This window comes from Aureococcus anophagefferens (genome assembly GCF_000186865.1).
Source record: "Aureococcus anophagefferens unplaced genomic scaffold AURANscaffold_72, whole genome shotgun sequence".
Taxonomy (NCBI): domain Eukaryota; class Pelagophyceae; order Pelagomonadales; family Pelagomonadaceae; genus Aureococcus; species Aureococcus anophagefferens.
The window spans coordinates 27,844-44,064 of record NW_008705623.1 but is presented as its reverse complement, the minus strand read 5'-3'; the positions used below and the strand labels follow the sequence as shown (position 1 = coordinate 44,064).

The window sequence follows — 16,221 nt, the reverse complement described above, 5'->3', positions numbered from 1 at the left end:
CATGGACGACGGAACTCAAGGGAAAACGGTTCACACCCCCAGAAGGTACGCGCAGCAAAATCGCGAAAGTGTGCCGTCAAAGGGCGTCGTCAGAATGGGTCGTGCACGCCGGGCGAGTCCAATGTCCGCTGTACACGGTCCTGGAGCTCGCCGAAGACGAGAGCTGGTACAAGGAGGCGTACGGCACCTTTAACAAAAGAAAGTTTGGCCTGGGGGCGGTGCCGGAGAATGGCGACCGCGTCACCAAGTTCTACAACAAGGGCAAAGCGTACGATGGCAGCGTCACCAAGATATATCGCGCGGACGTGAAGTATCGGCGGGGGGGGCAGATGCGGCGGATGAAGCTGTGGGAGATCAATTTTGACGACGGAGATTGGGCTGAGCTTTCTGAGATCGAGGCCGTCGCGGCGAGACAAGCATACTTGCGGCGGACCCGAATGCCGACTCTCTTCGGGAATTAGTTCCACTTCGATACTTAGTGTCACCCTTTCGATACCTAGTGTCACCTGGCCTGCATCAAGTTTGGCATTGCCTCATAGAGGAATCTTGTAATAGCAAGAGAACAAGAAACAGCATGTCTGATTGGACGAGTGTGCCTCAGAGGGATCTTGGCTCTCAAAAATATGGATCCGACGACATTTACCCGAAGATATTCCATCTGTTTCCATTGCGAGTTGAAATGCTGCGCAAATGTCAGTAAGTATGAACACTTCACTTCAGTGCTATTCGGCTTGGATCGACATTCGCACGCGAGTTGGCACAGTCATACATTAAATTGGCATCCCCCCAAATATTGCACCTTCCCGTAATTGAACAATATCCAGCTAGCTGTCATTTGACTTTCCCTGACATTTTGGCAAGACCAAATCTCGACTTGTCAAAGCACGACTCATAGTGAACTTTGTGAAGTCTTCAAATTTCGACTGAATTAGTATGGCGAAAGGGCCCTTTGTAGCTTCTAGCGTACGCGACTTTTGTGGCGGCGTCTCCCTGGGGATTCCGCGTGGGGCGGTCGCGGCGAACGGCGACGCTTCGGAGGCGTCCAAATGAGCTCGCTTTTCATTGGTCGTATATCACCATTTGAACAAAGAGATCTCTGGGTAGCCCTAAGGGGCCAACGGCGCGTCTGCTCGAAGGGCGTGGCGGCTTGCAAGCGAATGAGCGCCGGCCCACGCTCCTTAAATGGATTTAGGGAGAGTTCGCCATGTCTTCGCACGCAGCCAAAATCTCGCCGGGGGTAGAATCTCATCGAGGCTTTCATCGGGCTCGACTCTCGTGCCCTGCAAAGGCGCCGAGTGCGTCGTTGAATGCGCGGGCGGCCCGAGCCTTCCAACGTGTCGCGTACTTGCATCTGCCGGCTCCTGCAGTTCTCTAACACTAGTTGAAGGTCGAGCGACCCTCGGCCAAAATCTCGCCGGGGGTAGAATCTCATCGAGGCTTTCATCGGGCTCGACTCTCGTGTAAAGAAACTAAGTCCCGTACGTCAACTTGACGTTAAGGTACAGTCCGTAGTAGCAGGATAGGCACAGTGGGTGAGAGGGGAAGCTCAGTGTGCTACCTTACGGTAGCGCAGTCATAAGATAGTAACTGATTATAAAGGAGGGGGAACGGGAAGGAGAGCCTAACTAGGGTAGGTACAGTACTAGCATGATGGTAGTAGGGTAGTGGTAGTGTAGCGTACTGTACTACAGTATAGTCATGGAGATATAGAGACAGACAGCAATCGCAGTGCCAAATATCGAAGCCTTGATTAACTGCCAGGGAGAACATCATTCGTACAGCGGTAAGAGAAGCCATGGGACTGAAAGTGCTAAAGAAGTCTACGCCAAGGCGCGCAAGAAAGCCGCGCGCAACGAGGCGAGCTTTGTGCTTGTCATAAGCTCCATCGGCTCTATATTTGACCTTGAGGACAATTCTTGAGTCAATGGGTCTAGCGCGATCAGGCATAGGAACTAGTTCAAATGCACCAATAGAGCAGAGGTCATGTATTTCCTTTGCTATGGCCTCTATCATTTTGGGTCTTTGCTCAATTGGTGTCTTTGCTAGGTCTGCTAGCTTGCTCGTATCAATTCGAATGTCTTCCTTAGTGACAGTGTATAGGGCTAAGAAGATCTCTGTAGCCTGTGGAATCGCAGCTGCACCATCCTCAGTATTCTCAATGACTTGATTTGTCAAGAGAGTAAGGTAGTCCACTAGTTGTTCATGAACATCGTAGTTAGTTGCATAATGAGCTTCTGGATTCTTCACCAAACTATAAGAGTCATACTTGACTGTATGGTACTGATCATGTGTCATGCCTAACATATTGGCACGCTGGTAGTCCTCTACGAGATTCCGCTGTATTCTTGCCTCGCGTAAAAGTTTCTCGTCGCAAAGAGAGGATTTATCTGGCACTATCGGAGGTTCTGCTGAGTCTGACTGATAATAGCAAGCGTAAGCTTCACCTGCCATCTTGGGCATACCTTTTTCTCCCCCGGAGCTAAGCTTGCTCCAGTTAGCTCCGCGAGAGTACTGCAGAGCATAGAGCTCAGGGTTTAAGAAGCGCAGAATGCCATACCAAACATCGTTTCGGTAGTCCTCGTGAGTACCGCCGTAAGCGAAATACTCCGGCAGGGTCTTGGCGCGTCGGTACGCCTTATAGCGAGTGTGAGCACGCACATGATGAGTTGCGCCAGGCATGACGTAAACCTCAGCATTCGCCTCGAGTAACTCGCCAATAGAAGGAATCACAAGCAGAGACTCGTCCCAACGAGAGTCCGCCCTGCTGATGTCAGTGCCGAAGCTGAAACGTTGAACCGGCGAACGCCGGCGCTTACGCAGGTGCCACGGGAGTGGCCGGCACTCAAGCGGTATATCCTTGTGCGCCTGCTCATATGTGTCGTCTTGATCGTAGTTGCCATCGGCCCCATATCGCATGGGCTCTTCAGGGACGGGTGGGTGGGTTTCATTCTTTTCTTTCTGCTGACCATGTTCCATGTCAGCTTCTCCCCCGGAGTCCTCCTCTTCTGGAGAGAAAGCCGCTTCATTCGGGTTGTCCTTTGTATCCGGATAGTCACTTGGGTCCGGAACATATGACTTCCTAGGCACGTCATGTGCCTTGGCTATTTTGTTTCTTTGCCGATCTATCTGCATGGGATCCGGGTCCTTATTTAGGTCCATGTCGATATCGGACAGGGTTTGCTGGAATTCGTCTGAGGTGCGATGAATTGTCCTTTGAGTCCAGCCATGCCCATCAGAGACATCCGCCGTTTCTTCTTCAGGTGGCTGTGGTAAAGCAGGATCTAAGATTATTTTCCTGGTTCCATCATGAAGTTCATTGGATAGCTCGTATGGGAAGATCGCAGAGCCTGTGGTTCGAATCTTGCCATCATTGAACAGACATACCTGCGCTCTGGGCATGTCTGTGAACTTGTTCTTCAACGAGTTCATCCGCCCATGGATGAGGAAATACGCTGACTCTCTAACTTCACCGAGTGACCCATCGCGGTTCTCCTTCTGTACAAGACTGTAACAGAATTCGCCAAAAGGCTGGAGTGTCAGTTTGTGATGGCCAGTGTCACCAGTAAACAGTTGCCAGGGTGTTAGAACTACACCGTAACGTTTTTCTAGTGCTACAGACGCGAGTGAGTTAAAGCTTTGACACGTGTGTTCCCAAGCCCATGGCCAGTAGTCGTTTGTGTCTCTGATGTATCGATGATTCTTCAAGCGAGCTAGCTGCTGATTGAAATTACGGAGACGGACCCTAGTCCCTTTCTTACATTCATGAATGGAGGATTCAACCTCACCATTTTTCCAATGCATGTAAGGAGGGCACACTTCCAGGGTAACTCCAGTTTCATTGCGAAATGCAGCAATGCCATCGTCACTTCTAAACTCCATGTAAGTTGAAAACATGTCTGAGTACAGGTATTTCAGCTCATTGCCGGTGAATTGCTTAGAGTACGTTTTCACATACTCAAGTGCTTCACGGAACTCATGTGTTGCATTAGACCTCACATAGTAAGCGACTCTCGTCTTGCTGACAATGTCGATAAAGTTAAGCACATAGCGAAAACCCTGATGGGAGATATGAGTTAAGTCTGCCCCATCAAAAGAGTAGCCCTCACCAACGGACAAGGAAACTTCTTTCTTGGGTAAGTTCTTGTTGAAGTGTCGGCGAGGGTTCTTATCGTTCTTGCAAATGGAACATTCCATGCAATTTTGCTTGTGCTTAATATCACCAGGAAGAAGACGATGGTTGGTAGTACACTGCATTGTCTTAGCCGCAACGTCATTGTTACAGTGATAGATGCGATGAAAGTCACGCATACGCTTCTTACTAGCAGCTTCAGTGGTATCGCGGGTAGTAGTATTGTGTTTTGCAGTGCGCACATTCCTTTTCTTGGACACATCAGTATCAATCTTTGGAAATTCAGAATAGGAATTGTTCAGAGCATGTCCCGTATCATTCTTTGGTTGGAACATGCAATTCATAACTCTGCCAATCAAGTGCGTTGCTGTGTTCTTCTTTGGTGTCTTGAATGCGACTAGATTGGAAAGAACATAGTACGCTCCCCCGCGGTTTAAGCCACCATCCAAATCATCAATGACCGCTTTATAGACGGCATGAAGCATTCCAGAGGGCACTGCGTTAGCTATGTAGGTGTAGGCTTGATCTTCAGAAATAGATCTCAGGAAATCTTCTTGCTCTTCGGCGAGGTGATTGATCCGGAGGATTTCATTGAAAGTCAAGCCGCGTATCCCTCTAAACATCTTGTTCTTGTGTCTGTCATCTAGAATAAGGATGTTCGCCCAACTAGTGAAGGTAGGAGAGGCTCGTTGTATGGAGTATACTTTGTTGCCTTTCACATTTTCGCCGTTTACGTATCCAAGGTAGGATGACCGGGAGAGATAACAAGATTCCAACTCAAAATTGACATCCTTGTAAGTCATAAGAGCGTGATCGCTAAAGTCAATGCAACCAGGCTGCACAGAGTTAAGGTGATCGACAAGAGTTTGGGTGTTGGAGAGTTTATTGTTTGAACAAAAACTAGAGATGTTGAAGAGTACTCCATCAAAGACTTCAAGCTCCGCTACTGCCTTAGAGTGAAGACTGAAAGTCTGTTGACAAACGTTCTGAAGCTCTGATTGAGCAGGGCTCTCATCGAAACTAGGCAGCTTAAGCTCGCCTCCAGTGTAGCAGCCCACGTTGTAGGTACACGTTGCCTGAGTAAGGGAAACGCCTGCGCTGTGTCTCTCTGACAACAAGGCTGTTGGACTCGGTGGTGAGGAACCATACATTTCTGGGTCGATTGTCGTCAATCTTCTCCAGCGCAAAGCCTCTCTCTGCAGAACTAGCATTCAACCACACGGCCATGCGGCCGCCGCGCTCGCGCGCGGCCGCCGGCGCGGCGACGGGCACGCCGAACTCGTCGACGTCCTCCTTGGCCTTGGCCTTGTCGCCGCGGCCGAGGCCCGGGTCGAAGGCCAGCACGTCGTCGTCGTCGTCGTCGTCGGCGTACTGCGGCGACGGGCTGGGCGCCCGAGAGACGGGCGCCGTGGACGCCGAATCCTCCTCGAGCGCCGGCGCGGGCGCCGGCGCCGGAGTAGCCGCCGGCGCGGCGGCGGGCGCTGGCGCCGGAGTGAACTGCTCGCCGCCGCCGGCCGCCGATTTGAAGACGAACGAGCAGAGCGCGACCGGCGTCGCGTCGCGCGCGTCGCCCGCGGGCTGCCGCGCCTGGTAGTAGTCCACCAGGGGCAGGTTTTTCGCGTGGTCCAAGGGCGGGTAGCCGGTGGTCCCGACCGTGCCCGGCGAGTCGAAGGCGGTCCACTTCTCCGGGTCCGCCTACTCGACGACGCTCTGCGCGGGCTCGTCGGCCGCGGGCTCGTCGTCGCTGTCCATGGCGTCGTCGCGCACGCCCGTCGCCGCGGCGCCACCACCGCGCACGGTGTCCGAGATCCGGGAGCACACCTCCGGGTCGGAGACCTCGAAGACGGCCTGGCGATCGGGGTCCGACGCCGGCCCCAAGTTTTTTGAATTGTCTTTTAAATTTTTTTGAGTCTATCATTCTTGTTTCACATATAGAGCATATCAATCTGATAAGCATTCGCTGAATAAACCTATGCATGATATGACGCATATCCTAGGAATCCTAAGCGGGTTTGCGGACCGCAAAGCTCTTGCAGTGGCAGTTAAGATGCTGGAGCGATATCGTTTTCTGGTTTGGCGGTTGGTTTGTCGTCGGGTTCCGCCCGACCGCTGTGGTGCGTGGCCCTCGTTCGCCCCTCTTGTTCCTTCCCGACACCTTGTCCGTTCCCATAGGTCATGCGGACCATCCCGCCGCCCCGTGGGCAGCGGGTCCCGCGGCCCGCGGGAGCAGCGGCGGGTACGGGATACGAGCAGCCTCAAGGTGGAGGTGGTAAAAGGGGTACTGGAAAATCGGTCTTAGAGATGAGGAAGTTCTTTGTGTTGGATACTGATGGTCCACTGGAGGAGCATGTGCTGAGGTATATGCCAGCTGATATCCGCGGGAGGGTTACGACGGAGCGGGCATCCGGGTCAAAGTCTGTGATAGAGGGCCGCCACTTCAAGAAGATGGTCCAGTCAATGGTTAATCATATAGCACAGCTACAGGAGGGGGCAGGACTTCTACAGCAGCAGCTACAGCAGGCACATGGTCTTCTTGTCCAGCATGGACTCGTACGACAGCCGCAGGGACAGCTACAGCTAGCACAACAGCCTGCACCAGTGCTACAACATCCAGCACCAGTGCCACAACATCCAGCACCAGTGCCACAACATCCAGCACCAGTGCCACAACATCCAGCACCACTACAACTACAGCCACAGCAGCAGCAGATGCAGCCGGGACAGCTACAGCTAGCACAACAGCCAGCACCAGTGCTACAACATCCAGCACCAGTGCCACAACATCCAGCACCAGTGCCACAACATCCAGCACCAGTGCCACAACATCCAGCACCACTACAACTACAGCCACCGCAGCAGCGGATGCAGCCGGGACAGCTACAGCCACCACAACAGTCAGCACCAGTGCTACAACAGCCACAGACACAGCAGCAGCCACAGCCACAGCCGCAGCAACAGTCACCTGGGGATCTTGTCTTGGAAAATGCTGCGAAAAGGCATCCGTACAATCTGAAGTCTCTCTCGTTTGGTAAAGATGTAAATAGAGCCATAAAAAGAGCCCTATCTCTGCCTTCCGAATCATGCCCTGAGGCTCTGAGCAAGGACCAGTGGACCTTTGTGAAGAACATGACGAGTGCTTACAGGGACTTCTGCAAGCAAAGTCCGCTGGCGGGGGACGAGGTCAGAAAAGGCCCATTGGCAGAGGCCATGACATGGTGGATTCGGTCCATTGACCATGGGCAAATATGGAGAACATGCCTAACTGAAGCATTGATGGAGATGGGTGAGTTTGTGGGTACGCCGTGGCGTTGGGTGTGCGCCATGGACCTACGTTCGAAGATGTCAATGAAATGTGTGGAGGACTTCCACAGCATTACCATCAAACTGACAGAGCAGTGGCTTGCTACAGCCTACAATGCTGGACTCCCGCGACAGTGCAAGGGCAGTTGGTTGATACCACACAGCAGGCAGATGCGGGCAGCTAGTAAAAAAGCTTCATTGGAAATGGACAGGATCCTTAGCCCTACATATACTGCTCCCCCAGGCAGTGGTGTGCTTGATGTTGACATAGCATTGATCGAGAAGGTACAGAATTTTGTGCAAATCGACATCCACAACAGGGGATGGGATGGGCGTGGGACATGCAAGGAAGATGCACCAGACTACAAGCTCACAGGGGACAATGGCCACCAGAGTAACAAAATTTCCACTACCTTTGCAGCACTAATCCCAATCTCAAGGCGGGAAAAGCTCAGGAATGCCATTGATGGTTGCGTTTCTCGATACAGCCAGAGCACGGATCATATTTTACCTTTAGTGATGGTCATGATGAAGGAGACAGGAATGCTGTGGCATCAAGCCATGGATGCTGCGTTTTGTACCAAATTGCATAGATGATGAGTCATTAAGACTGTGTACGCTATATTTCATTGGCATTGGACTTCTGTAGCATGCTGTATGTCCTCCCCCTCTCCGAAATTTGTTACCTAACGTAGTTAGATAGAGCTGAAGATCGGAGAAAGTATTCCATGCGCTAGCGACAGCAGGAGGAATGTGAGGTGTGGGGAGGCCATCACGGCTACAACGCCGCGCGTCTGCGAGCAAGTAGAGCTGTGAATCATATCCATCCCTACCTTGATCCTTATGCTGTGGCAAGAAGTCATCCTGAAACTTAGTGAGCAGCTTATCATCGATCACAGTGACACCATTCTTCTCCATGAAAGTCTGATAGCCTCTAAGGTACGAAATGTAATGGTCCGCATAGTACTTAGACTCGTAATTGGTCTTGTTGAAAGTAGATATGTGCTCCTCATTGTTGGAAGAAGGTACCACATCCATTGTCGCTTTCACCAGGGTGTGGATGGCCCAAAAGGGGTTCGGAATACCATAGTTTGTGACCAGGTGTTTAATTTCCGTCCAGCAGGGCAGATCCTTGGCCGCCGACTGATTGGATCCATCAATGTCACAAAACCTCTGGAGCAGACCCGCAAGGCCCTGACACCCCCACTCGAAATCGACCGGCTTTGGCAACCGATTACCTCCATGAATGAGTTCCATCTTTTTGTCTTTCCTGACAAAGCCATTAGGGATGGAGCAGTACAAAGCAGCAAACTCGCTGCACTTGAGATCGTCGAAGACAGGATTTCTCGTCTCTTCTCGATGGTTCGTAACAGCGCGATTCATCATCAAAAACCAGAATTTGCCGCGCTTGGCGACCACTCCGTATGGCCGGACACCGCCGTCCTGCGTCTCTCTGACAACAAGGCTGTTTGACTCGGTGGTGAGGAACCATACATTCCTGGGTCGATTGTCGTCAATCTTCTCCAGCGCAAAGCCTCTCTCCGCAGAACTAGCATTCAACCACACGGCCATGGCCCGGGCAAACAGCAAACGTTCGCCCGCGTTAGCGGGGTCGATGAATGAGCCATCTGGCCTAATGCATCTGTTGTCGGTGTTAACCACTTTGTTGCCCTGGGGGCCACTACCGGTTTTAACCTTGTTAGGCATGTAACGCCACTGACGCAACGCCGAAAGCATGAACTCCTTGGTCCAGATAGGCCTAGGTCTTGGTTCGTAGTTTGCGGGAGGAGTAGCTGGAGGTGGGTCGAAAGGCGAGTCGTTACGCCCTTGTCTATAACAGGCCTTGATGAGCTCATCAAAAGCCTCTTCAAGCTTTGACATGGTATGACAACGCAAACGCGCGTACAGATTTGGGTCGTTAGAGGGAGATCGAACCAAGTCTTCATATGTGGCATACTGACTGAAGTTGGCAAACATAGGGTTACTGACGTTCTTATTAAAACGCCCCAAGTTGAATTCTGCCGTATGGTTCACTTGAAATCTGTGGCCATCAAGGAAAGTGTTAAGTTGGGAGTCGACAAACGACTTTGTTCGGACTTTATCGTCGCCATATATGTTATCGAGTTGTTCTTCGGTGTCAGCCATAGCTGACGGGTATTTTTATGTGTGAATGTGTACCAGGCTCACAATTAAGGACAGGTGTGACAAGCACCTCTTGGCACACACACAAACAAGAGCAGTCTCTCGCACAAGTGGGAAGGGTACGTCTAACGACGCACCCGCGCCATAACCTGTAAAGAAACTAAGTCCCGTACATCAACTTGACGTTAAGGTACAGTCCGTAGTAGCAGGATAGGCACAGTGGGTGAGAGGGGAAGCTCAGTGTGCTACCTTACGGTAGCGCAGTCATATGATAGTAACTGATTATAAAGGAGGGGGAACGGGAAGGAGAGCCTAACTAGGGTAGGTACAGTACTAGCATGATGGTAGTAGGGTAGTGGTAGTGTAGCGTACTGTACTACAGTATAGTCATGGAGATATAGAGATAGAGAGAGAGAGACAGACAGCAAGGTCAGTCTATATTCTTTGCATCCTATAACACTCACACCCCGAGTCTGGTCGGCCCGTTCGGGATCCTCTAATCCGACCTCCGTCGACTTGCTTCCGTCGAGCAGGCTCGCCTTTACGCCCACGTTCCAGGTTACTCAAGTACGAGATATATCTTCTGTCTCTCTCCTCTTAGAGAGAGATACCCCAAACTAGGGTAACAAGAAACGTTGATGTCGACGTTACGGGGGAGTGCAGTGTCATCTCCATAGTGTGACGTAAGGAAATTTTTTAATTTGAGTAAATTGAGAGATATGTGTATCACGGTCAATTGTGATATTAGCAGAACCACCAGAAACATCAATTAGAGGTGTCATAATTGTTGTTTGAGCAAGAAGGGAAGGGGTGTGGCCAGTCGACGCCGCCCGTGACGAGGTTCTCCACGACCCAGCGCTCAACAAGGGGCGAGTTCAAGACCTCGAGGACGCTCGCGTCGTCGTTCGGTCCGAATCGCGCGTCGACTTGCAGGGGGAGCGTCGAGTCCTCGGACCCGCTGTAGAGGACCACGGGACGCGTCAGACGCGGCAGCACGCGGTTCACGAAGAAGCGGATCGCGTCGCCGCCCGTAGAAGTTGCGGTTCCCGAGCCACACGGTCCGTGGGACCCTCCGCCGCCGGACGAGGTACGTCCGGAAACCGCACGTCCCGTTCTCTCGAAAGATGATCCAGTCGCAGAGCGAGGCGACACCAAAGTCCGGGACGCCGACGCGCGGATGCCGCGTCGTGTGGAGCGCCCGCCAACTGAGGTTGCCGGGACTCCAGTTTCTGAGTTTCTCGCTGAGATTGAATTCATTCGGTGATGTCGGCGCGTCGGGAACCGGAGCCGGCGGCGCGTCGTAGACTTTGAGGAGGTGGGTCGTCTCGTTTTTGGCCGCGAGGAGGTGGGTCATGGTCTGGAACCACTCGCGGGACGCGGCCGATGCCGGTGGATGCGCCGCTCGTCCGAGTAGTCGAGGCGGACGAAGAGGCAGTCCACGCGTTCGCAAGCGGCGCGTGAGTCGAAAAATCGCGCGCCGCGCCGCCCCGGCGGTATCAGCGACACCGCCGACGCATTTCGCACGCATGTCTCGTCGACGGCCCATTTCCCGAACGCCGTCTTCCGCCTCGGGCTCTCGAGGAGGACCTCGTAGGGGGAAGTGTAGCCCGAGGGCGGGGAGAAGATGTCGTCGGTCGTCGACGCGACGCAGCCTCGCGCCGCGAACGCCGCGACGGCCGCATCCCAAAGCGCGACCTGTTCCTCGGCGCCGCAGCGTTCCGCGTACCACGACTCGAAGAATTGGTGCGCGGCGGCGTCGTCGCGGACCGCGAGGGACGCGCTGGAATACTGCCACGGCGGCGACGTGCGTCTCGCGAGGCCGGCGAAGACGACGGACGCCGACCCGTCCCCGACACGAGGCACCGCGAAGCCGTCGAGCGATACCTTCGAGACAATCGCTGCGTCCATGTCCGCGTAGACCTGACGAACGCGACCCAAACGATACAGAAGACCTGACTAAAAAAGAGGTATCGGACACCGGATTCGACGACGGCGTCGACGCCTTCGGCGTCGAGCGACACCACGAGGGCCAGGATCTTCGCGTACCGACTGGACACGTTCCGCGTGCCGCGGTGCAGGTTCTCGAGGCTTGTGTCGTTGCAGAGCCTCGGGAGGGACGAGCGCCCGGCAGCGGTCCCGTCCAGAGCAGGAGCCGATAGCCGCATCTTGCCGAAAATTCGACCTTGTTCGTAAAGTACCTAGGGACGCGTCGCGACGCGAAAGTCGGGCGGCGCGGGAAGCGCGCGGCCACCACTCGAAGACGTATCGCGGGAGCGCGCCGCCGGCGGTCCGCCGCGGCCTGGCAATGGCCGGCGACGACGACTTCGACGACGGCGGGGGTGAAGACCACGTCGAAAATCCAGATATGTATCCTCCGTCGCTCACCGTGACTATCCTAAAATCAAGCTATAGATACAAGCCCAATGCATTGCCAACTTCAAGCTAAGCCAGTCAAGTTACCTTAGTCCAGTCTCCCGCCAACCAGCGCATCCATCGCATGCTTGTTTCACTAGTCTAGCTTGATGAAATAGTAATAGGCTACTATTATAGGAATGTCGGTTCTAGGTCGCATCTCCCCCCCCCGCCGGCGCCCCGGGGGGGTTCTTCTACGCTCGCTCGAGCGAGGCCTTTGAAGGGCAAGCGGCGGAGGTCGAAGCCAAGGTTGAAGCGGCGTTTAACATATCCCGCCGGCGGGATATGTTACGGTATTTTGGTCCGGCCCATTATAATTTTTCACAAGCATGACTTTTTTCTATATGCGCTGCTCCGTTACGGGCCCGGGCTTGCGCGTGTAGACGATGAGCCACTGGTCCGGGTAGGAGACGACATGGGTTCAGCAACATCGAGGCGGGCCTTGGACGACGCACCCGGAAAGTCGTCCAAAACAGCCAACGTCTACATTGCTAGTTTCCGAAAATTCCTTGGAAACAACCGCTTTGTCGACCTCAGCGACAAAAGCGCGCCAAGACGATGCTAGTGATACTTGCACCCCAAAGCTCATGCCCATGCCCATGAGGACATGTGTCAATCGACGCGCAAATGTCACACATCGTGGCACGACTATCTCCATGTGTCTTTCATGGACTCCGTCGAAGGTGGTAGGTGTGAAGCCGCCATCATCATATGGAAGGGGTGTAAAATCCACTTTGTCGAACGTCCCTTCGGCCCACTTGAATACAGCTTGCCAGCAGTCATTCTGAATTTTGTATCCGCCTGGCAGAGCACGCATTGCCGCGACGGCGCCGAGTTTATCTCCCGAACCTAGCGCCCTGATCACGCGGCACAAGCCGCGTCGCTCTTCGATAGAGAATTCAACGCACTGTCCGTAATCAATGAGGCCAACCCGACCATCCGGTGCGATTAAAATGTTCCCCGGATGAGGATCGATGTTGACGAATCCGTCGAGAAGCATCTGATGCCCGTGCACCTGCACGACGACATCCAAAATTCGCTGAAGCTCCTCTGCCTGCGATCTCTGGTACTGTCGCATCTGCAAAAAGCTTTCAGAGAGGAACGCACGTGCCCCAATCCCACGTGCAGTAAGAATAAATCCATTGTGAACTGCGACAGACCAATTTTTGATCTGGGACGACATTTCGCTGACACGTTTTGCTCGGGATATATCGTTCCAGTTGATGTGTTTCGGGGCGGCACAATCACCGAGCTCTTGGCCCCTCTTATCCATGCTCGAACGCCCGATTTCCTTTGCTCCAGAAGTTGCGTTGAATTGTTCGCGAAGCTCTTGTGCGTCTCTGAGGCCGAGGGCACGCGCGAAAGCGTCCACATCGCGTGCAATAATTGACTGAAAGCTCAATCCCGGCAAAAAGTCCATTACTAAAGTTTTTCTAGTAGTGCACGTCGACGGCATGAGCGGCTGTGGGATGACCACCTCATGCGGAGCAAAGCCTGCATGGATCATCGACTGGGTAATTCGGGTTAGACTCCGCGCCTCACTTCTAAAATCAAGTTCGTTCATATGAGTTTCATATTCTCTATTAAGATGTTCGTAAATTTCTGGCGCCAAAAACTTGCAAAGAAGGAGAACATTATCGAGGTCCAACAGAAATGTTTTGTCCACTTCGGGGTACATTATCTTGACAACAACTTCACGAGTCCCACCTTGATCTTTGCAAACTACCGCTCGGTGTACTTGCGCGAGGCTCGCCGACCCGAGCGAGTCATGGTCGACAAACTCGAACAAGTCGTCTAGCGACTTTCCAGTTGAACTCAAGAAGACCTCAGCCATTGTTTCAAACGGTCGCGACGGGACGTCCACGCAGAGCGGTTTCAGAGCATCTACGTAGGTCTCTGATATTATTCCTCTTGACATCGAAAAGCGTTGACCAAGCTTTATGAAGTAACCCCCCAATTCTGAAACTGTATCAAATAGCATCGGTGCTGTATGATCGTAATACTTTTGGGCCTCCTGATTCCATTTGTCGGCATCCCAGCACCATGTTCGTGATTGGAGCTTCAAACACGACCATGTGAGCCACTGTGGTAACGCACGCTGCCATATGAAAATAATTCTTCTAAGTTTGCGATTTTTTGAGACCCTCCAAATGGCAATTGTGACGAAAATTAAGCAGATGGTCCAATTGAGTTTTTCCCGGCCGGCGGAAGTTTTCTCTGGAAAGGGGCATAGTGTAGGTCCGGTGGCCATGGTCATAACTAACCTTTCTAACTTCGGCCCGTTCTATGACTAGGGCAACGCCTTTAACCGATCGTGTTAACACGACGGCTGAACACGATCGGCCGCTCGATCGAAGCGCTGCCATATGATGGCATGACAGGCTTGGCAGCCCCACATCTCAGCGAATTTGCCGAGACGCGCAACGATCTCAGTGGCTAAGTTGACCGCATGCGCGCGAACGAAGCGCTGATAAAATTGCGGGCGATTGCTAAGATGGAACCAATCGGATAGATTAATCGTATGATGGAACCAAGTGGTCGAGAAAAGCATGATGGAACCAATATTCATGCCTATGATGGAAACAATCTAATGCGGGTTTGTCGACGCTACCTGAACCAATACCACTCAATGGACACTTTGATCATCTCCATACCCTGGTGATTAAAAACCCGCACGCCCATTACTTAGTGCGCGTAGAAAGTTTATGAAATAGATGATGGAACCAAGACTTCGACGCGAAATACATGATGGAACCAAGACTTGCGACTCCATTTTTCACCATGTCCTCGACAAGGCTTATTGCTTGGTTCCAACATAGATTTTGCGCCATATGATTCCAACGTAGATTCGCGAAATGCATGATGGAACCAAGACTTGCGACTCCATTTTTCACCATGTCCTCGACAAGGCTTATGGCTTCCAACATAGATTTTGCGCCATATGGTTCCAACATAGATTTGCGCCATAAATAGGAAATAAATAGGAAATAAATATCTAAATAAATGCAGATAAATATGAACGGGCAAATAAAAGAGCCGAGAATAACAGGGGCTATAAATGGGCAGCTACCCCAGCCGAGTGGGGTCCGTCTCGATATAGTGCGCGACGGCGAGGTCCGCCTTGATAGGCTTACTCTTAAGGGAGGAGCTGGTGTGGCACTTTGATGGCCCTGGCTGGGCCAGACAGCAGCCAGTTTTTCTCGTGCCTGACGGGGAAGGTACTGCCGGTCTTGTCCATGCAGTAGACGTGGATCCGTGGCCTTCCATCCGGAGGCTGGTCTGGACCAGTTCTCGCACCTGCGTGCGCCAGGTTCCTGCTGCACATCATAGCATACCCGAATGGTATTTCAATTGGCGGAGCATCGTTGGAGAAGTCCGCTGGGATGCATTGGTCCCCTTCTTTCTTACAATATTCAACTTTATGTGATCCCCGAGACACGCATAAATTCGTCCCTGCTTCTGTGACCGGGATGACGATAAACCCAATTTCTTCTTCCTTACCTTTTTTGGCCTCCGAGTCATGGTCTGTATGCATTATCTGCTGGTCAACATTCTCCTCCGTAGCCAATACGACCTCTCCCATCGTACCTGTACCTGTGATGTTGCTTAAATTTGCATGTGTAGAAAGCTTAAGTTTAAGTTTGGCGTTCATCCATCGCCCACTTCGTTTTGCCTGCGCGGTCGTGTCCGTTCCGAAGTAAGTCGTCCATCCATTTCTCCTCTTCTTTTCCGCGAACCCCTCCTTGACCTTATCATAACTAGCCACTGCATCCTTGACAACACACTCATCAAGCTTGTGAAGATAGAAGCCGTCCGCAGGCAGCGAAAACTTTTGCATATGGGCTTCATTTCTCTCGGCTTGTCTGCTTATTTTTCTGGCGGCCACTTTGCGCTGCGCCTGTATTTCTTTGTTCTGCGCCGCTACCTCAGGGTCCCCCTTCGGGTGCGGCAGCCGCGGCTTCTTTGCTGGTGGCTCCATCTGTGGGCAGCAATCCACGCTTCCCGAGTCCATGAAAGTAGGCGTCACGATCTTTTGTTCGGTGACCCCGACTTTTTTGTCCGAGCGGGATTCTATATTGGAAGCGAGGGCGATAGTAGTATAATGGAACCAAGTCATCCTCGACATTCCGAGTTGTCTCCGCCAGTAGGGTACAATGAATGGGGTAAACAAGAGCTCCGCGACTTCCTCACTGCTCATCCGGAAATCCGGGTTNTAAGCGGGACTTTCCGCACGGCGG

General features: G+C 52.6%; 2 protein-coding genes across 2 annotated transcripts; both read right to left on the bottom strand.

Moving 5' to 3' along the window:
- Positions 1 to 1,554: 1,554 nt before the first annotated feature.
- On the bottom strand, positions 1,555 to 11,736 carry AURANDRAFT_68194 (hypothetical protein; the record flags this gene model as incomplete). The annotated part of the gene is made up of 7 exons (XM_009043828.1): positions 1,555 to 1,680; positions 3,381 to 3,384; positions 5,346 to 5,824; positions 9,709 to 9,720; positions 9,889 to 9,942; positions 11,456 to 11,523; positions 11,550 to 11,736. The coding sequence occupies 7 exons, from the start codon at positions 11,734 to 11,736 to the stop codon at positions 1,555 to 1,557; spliced, it is 930 nt and encodes a 309-aa protein (XP_009042076.1).
- A 1,859-nt stretch (positions 11,737 to 13,595) lies between these two features.
- Positions 13,596 to 14,003, bottom strand: AURANDRAFT_15234 (hypothetical protein; the record flags this gene model as incomplete). Its single annotated transcript, XM_009043827.1, has 1 exon — positions 13,596 to 14,003. A coding segment is annotated over one exon (408 nt), but the record flags the coding sequence as incomplete, so codon positions are not given.
- Between the last annotated feature and the right edge of the window lie 2,218 nt (positions 14,004 to 16,221).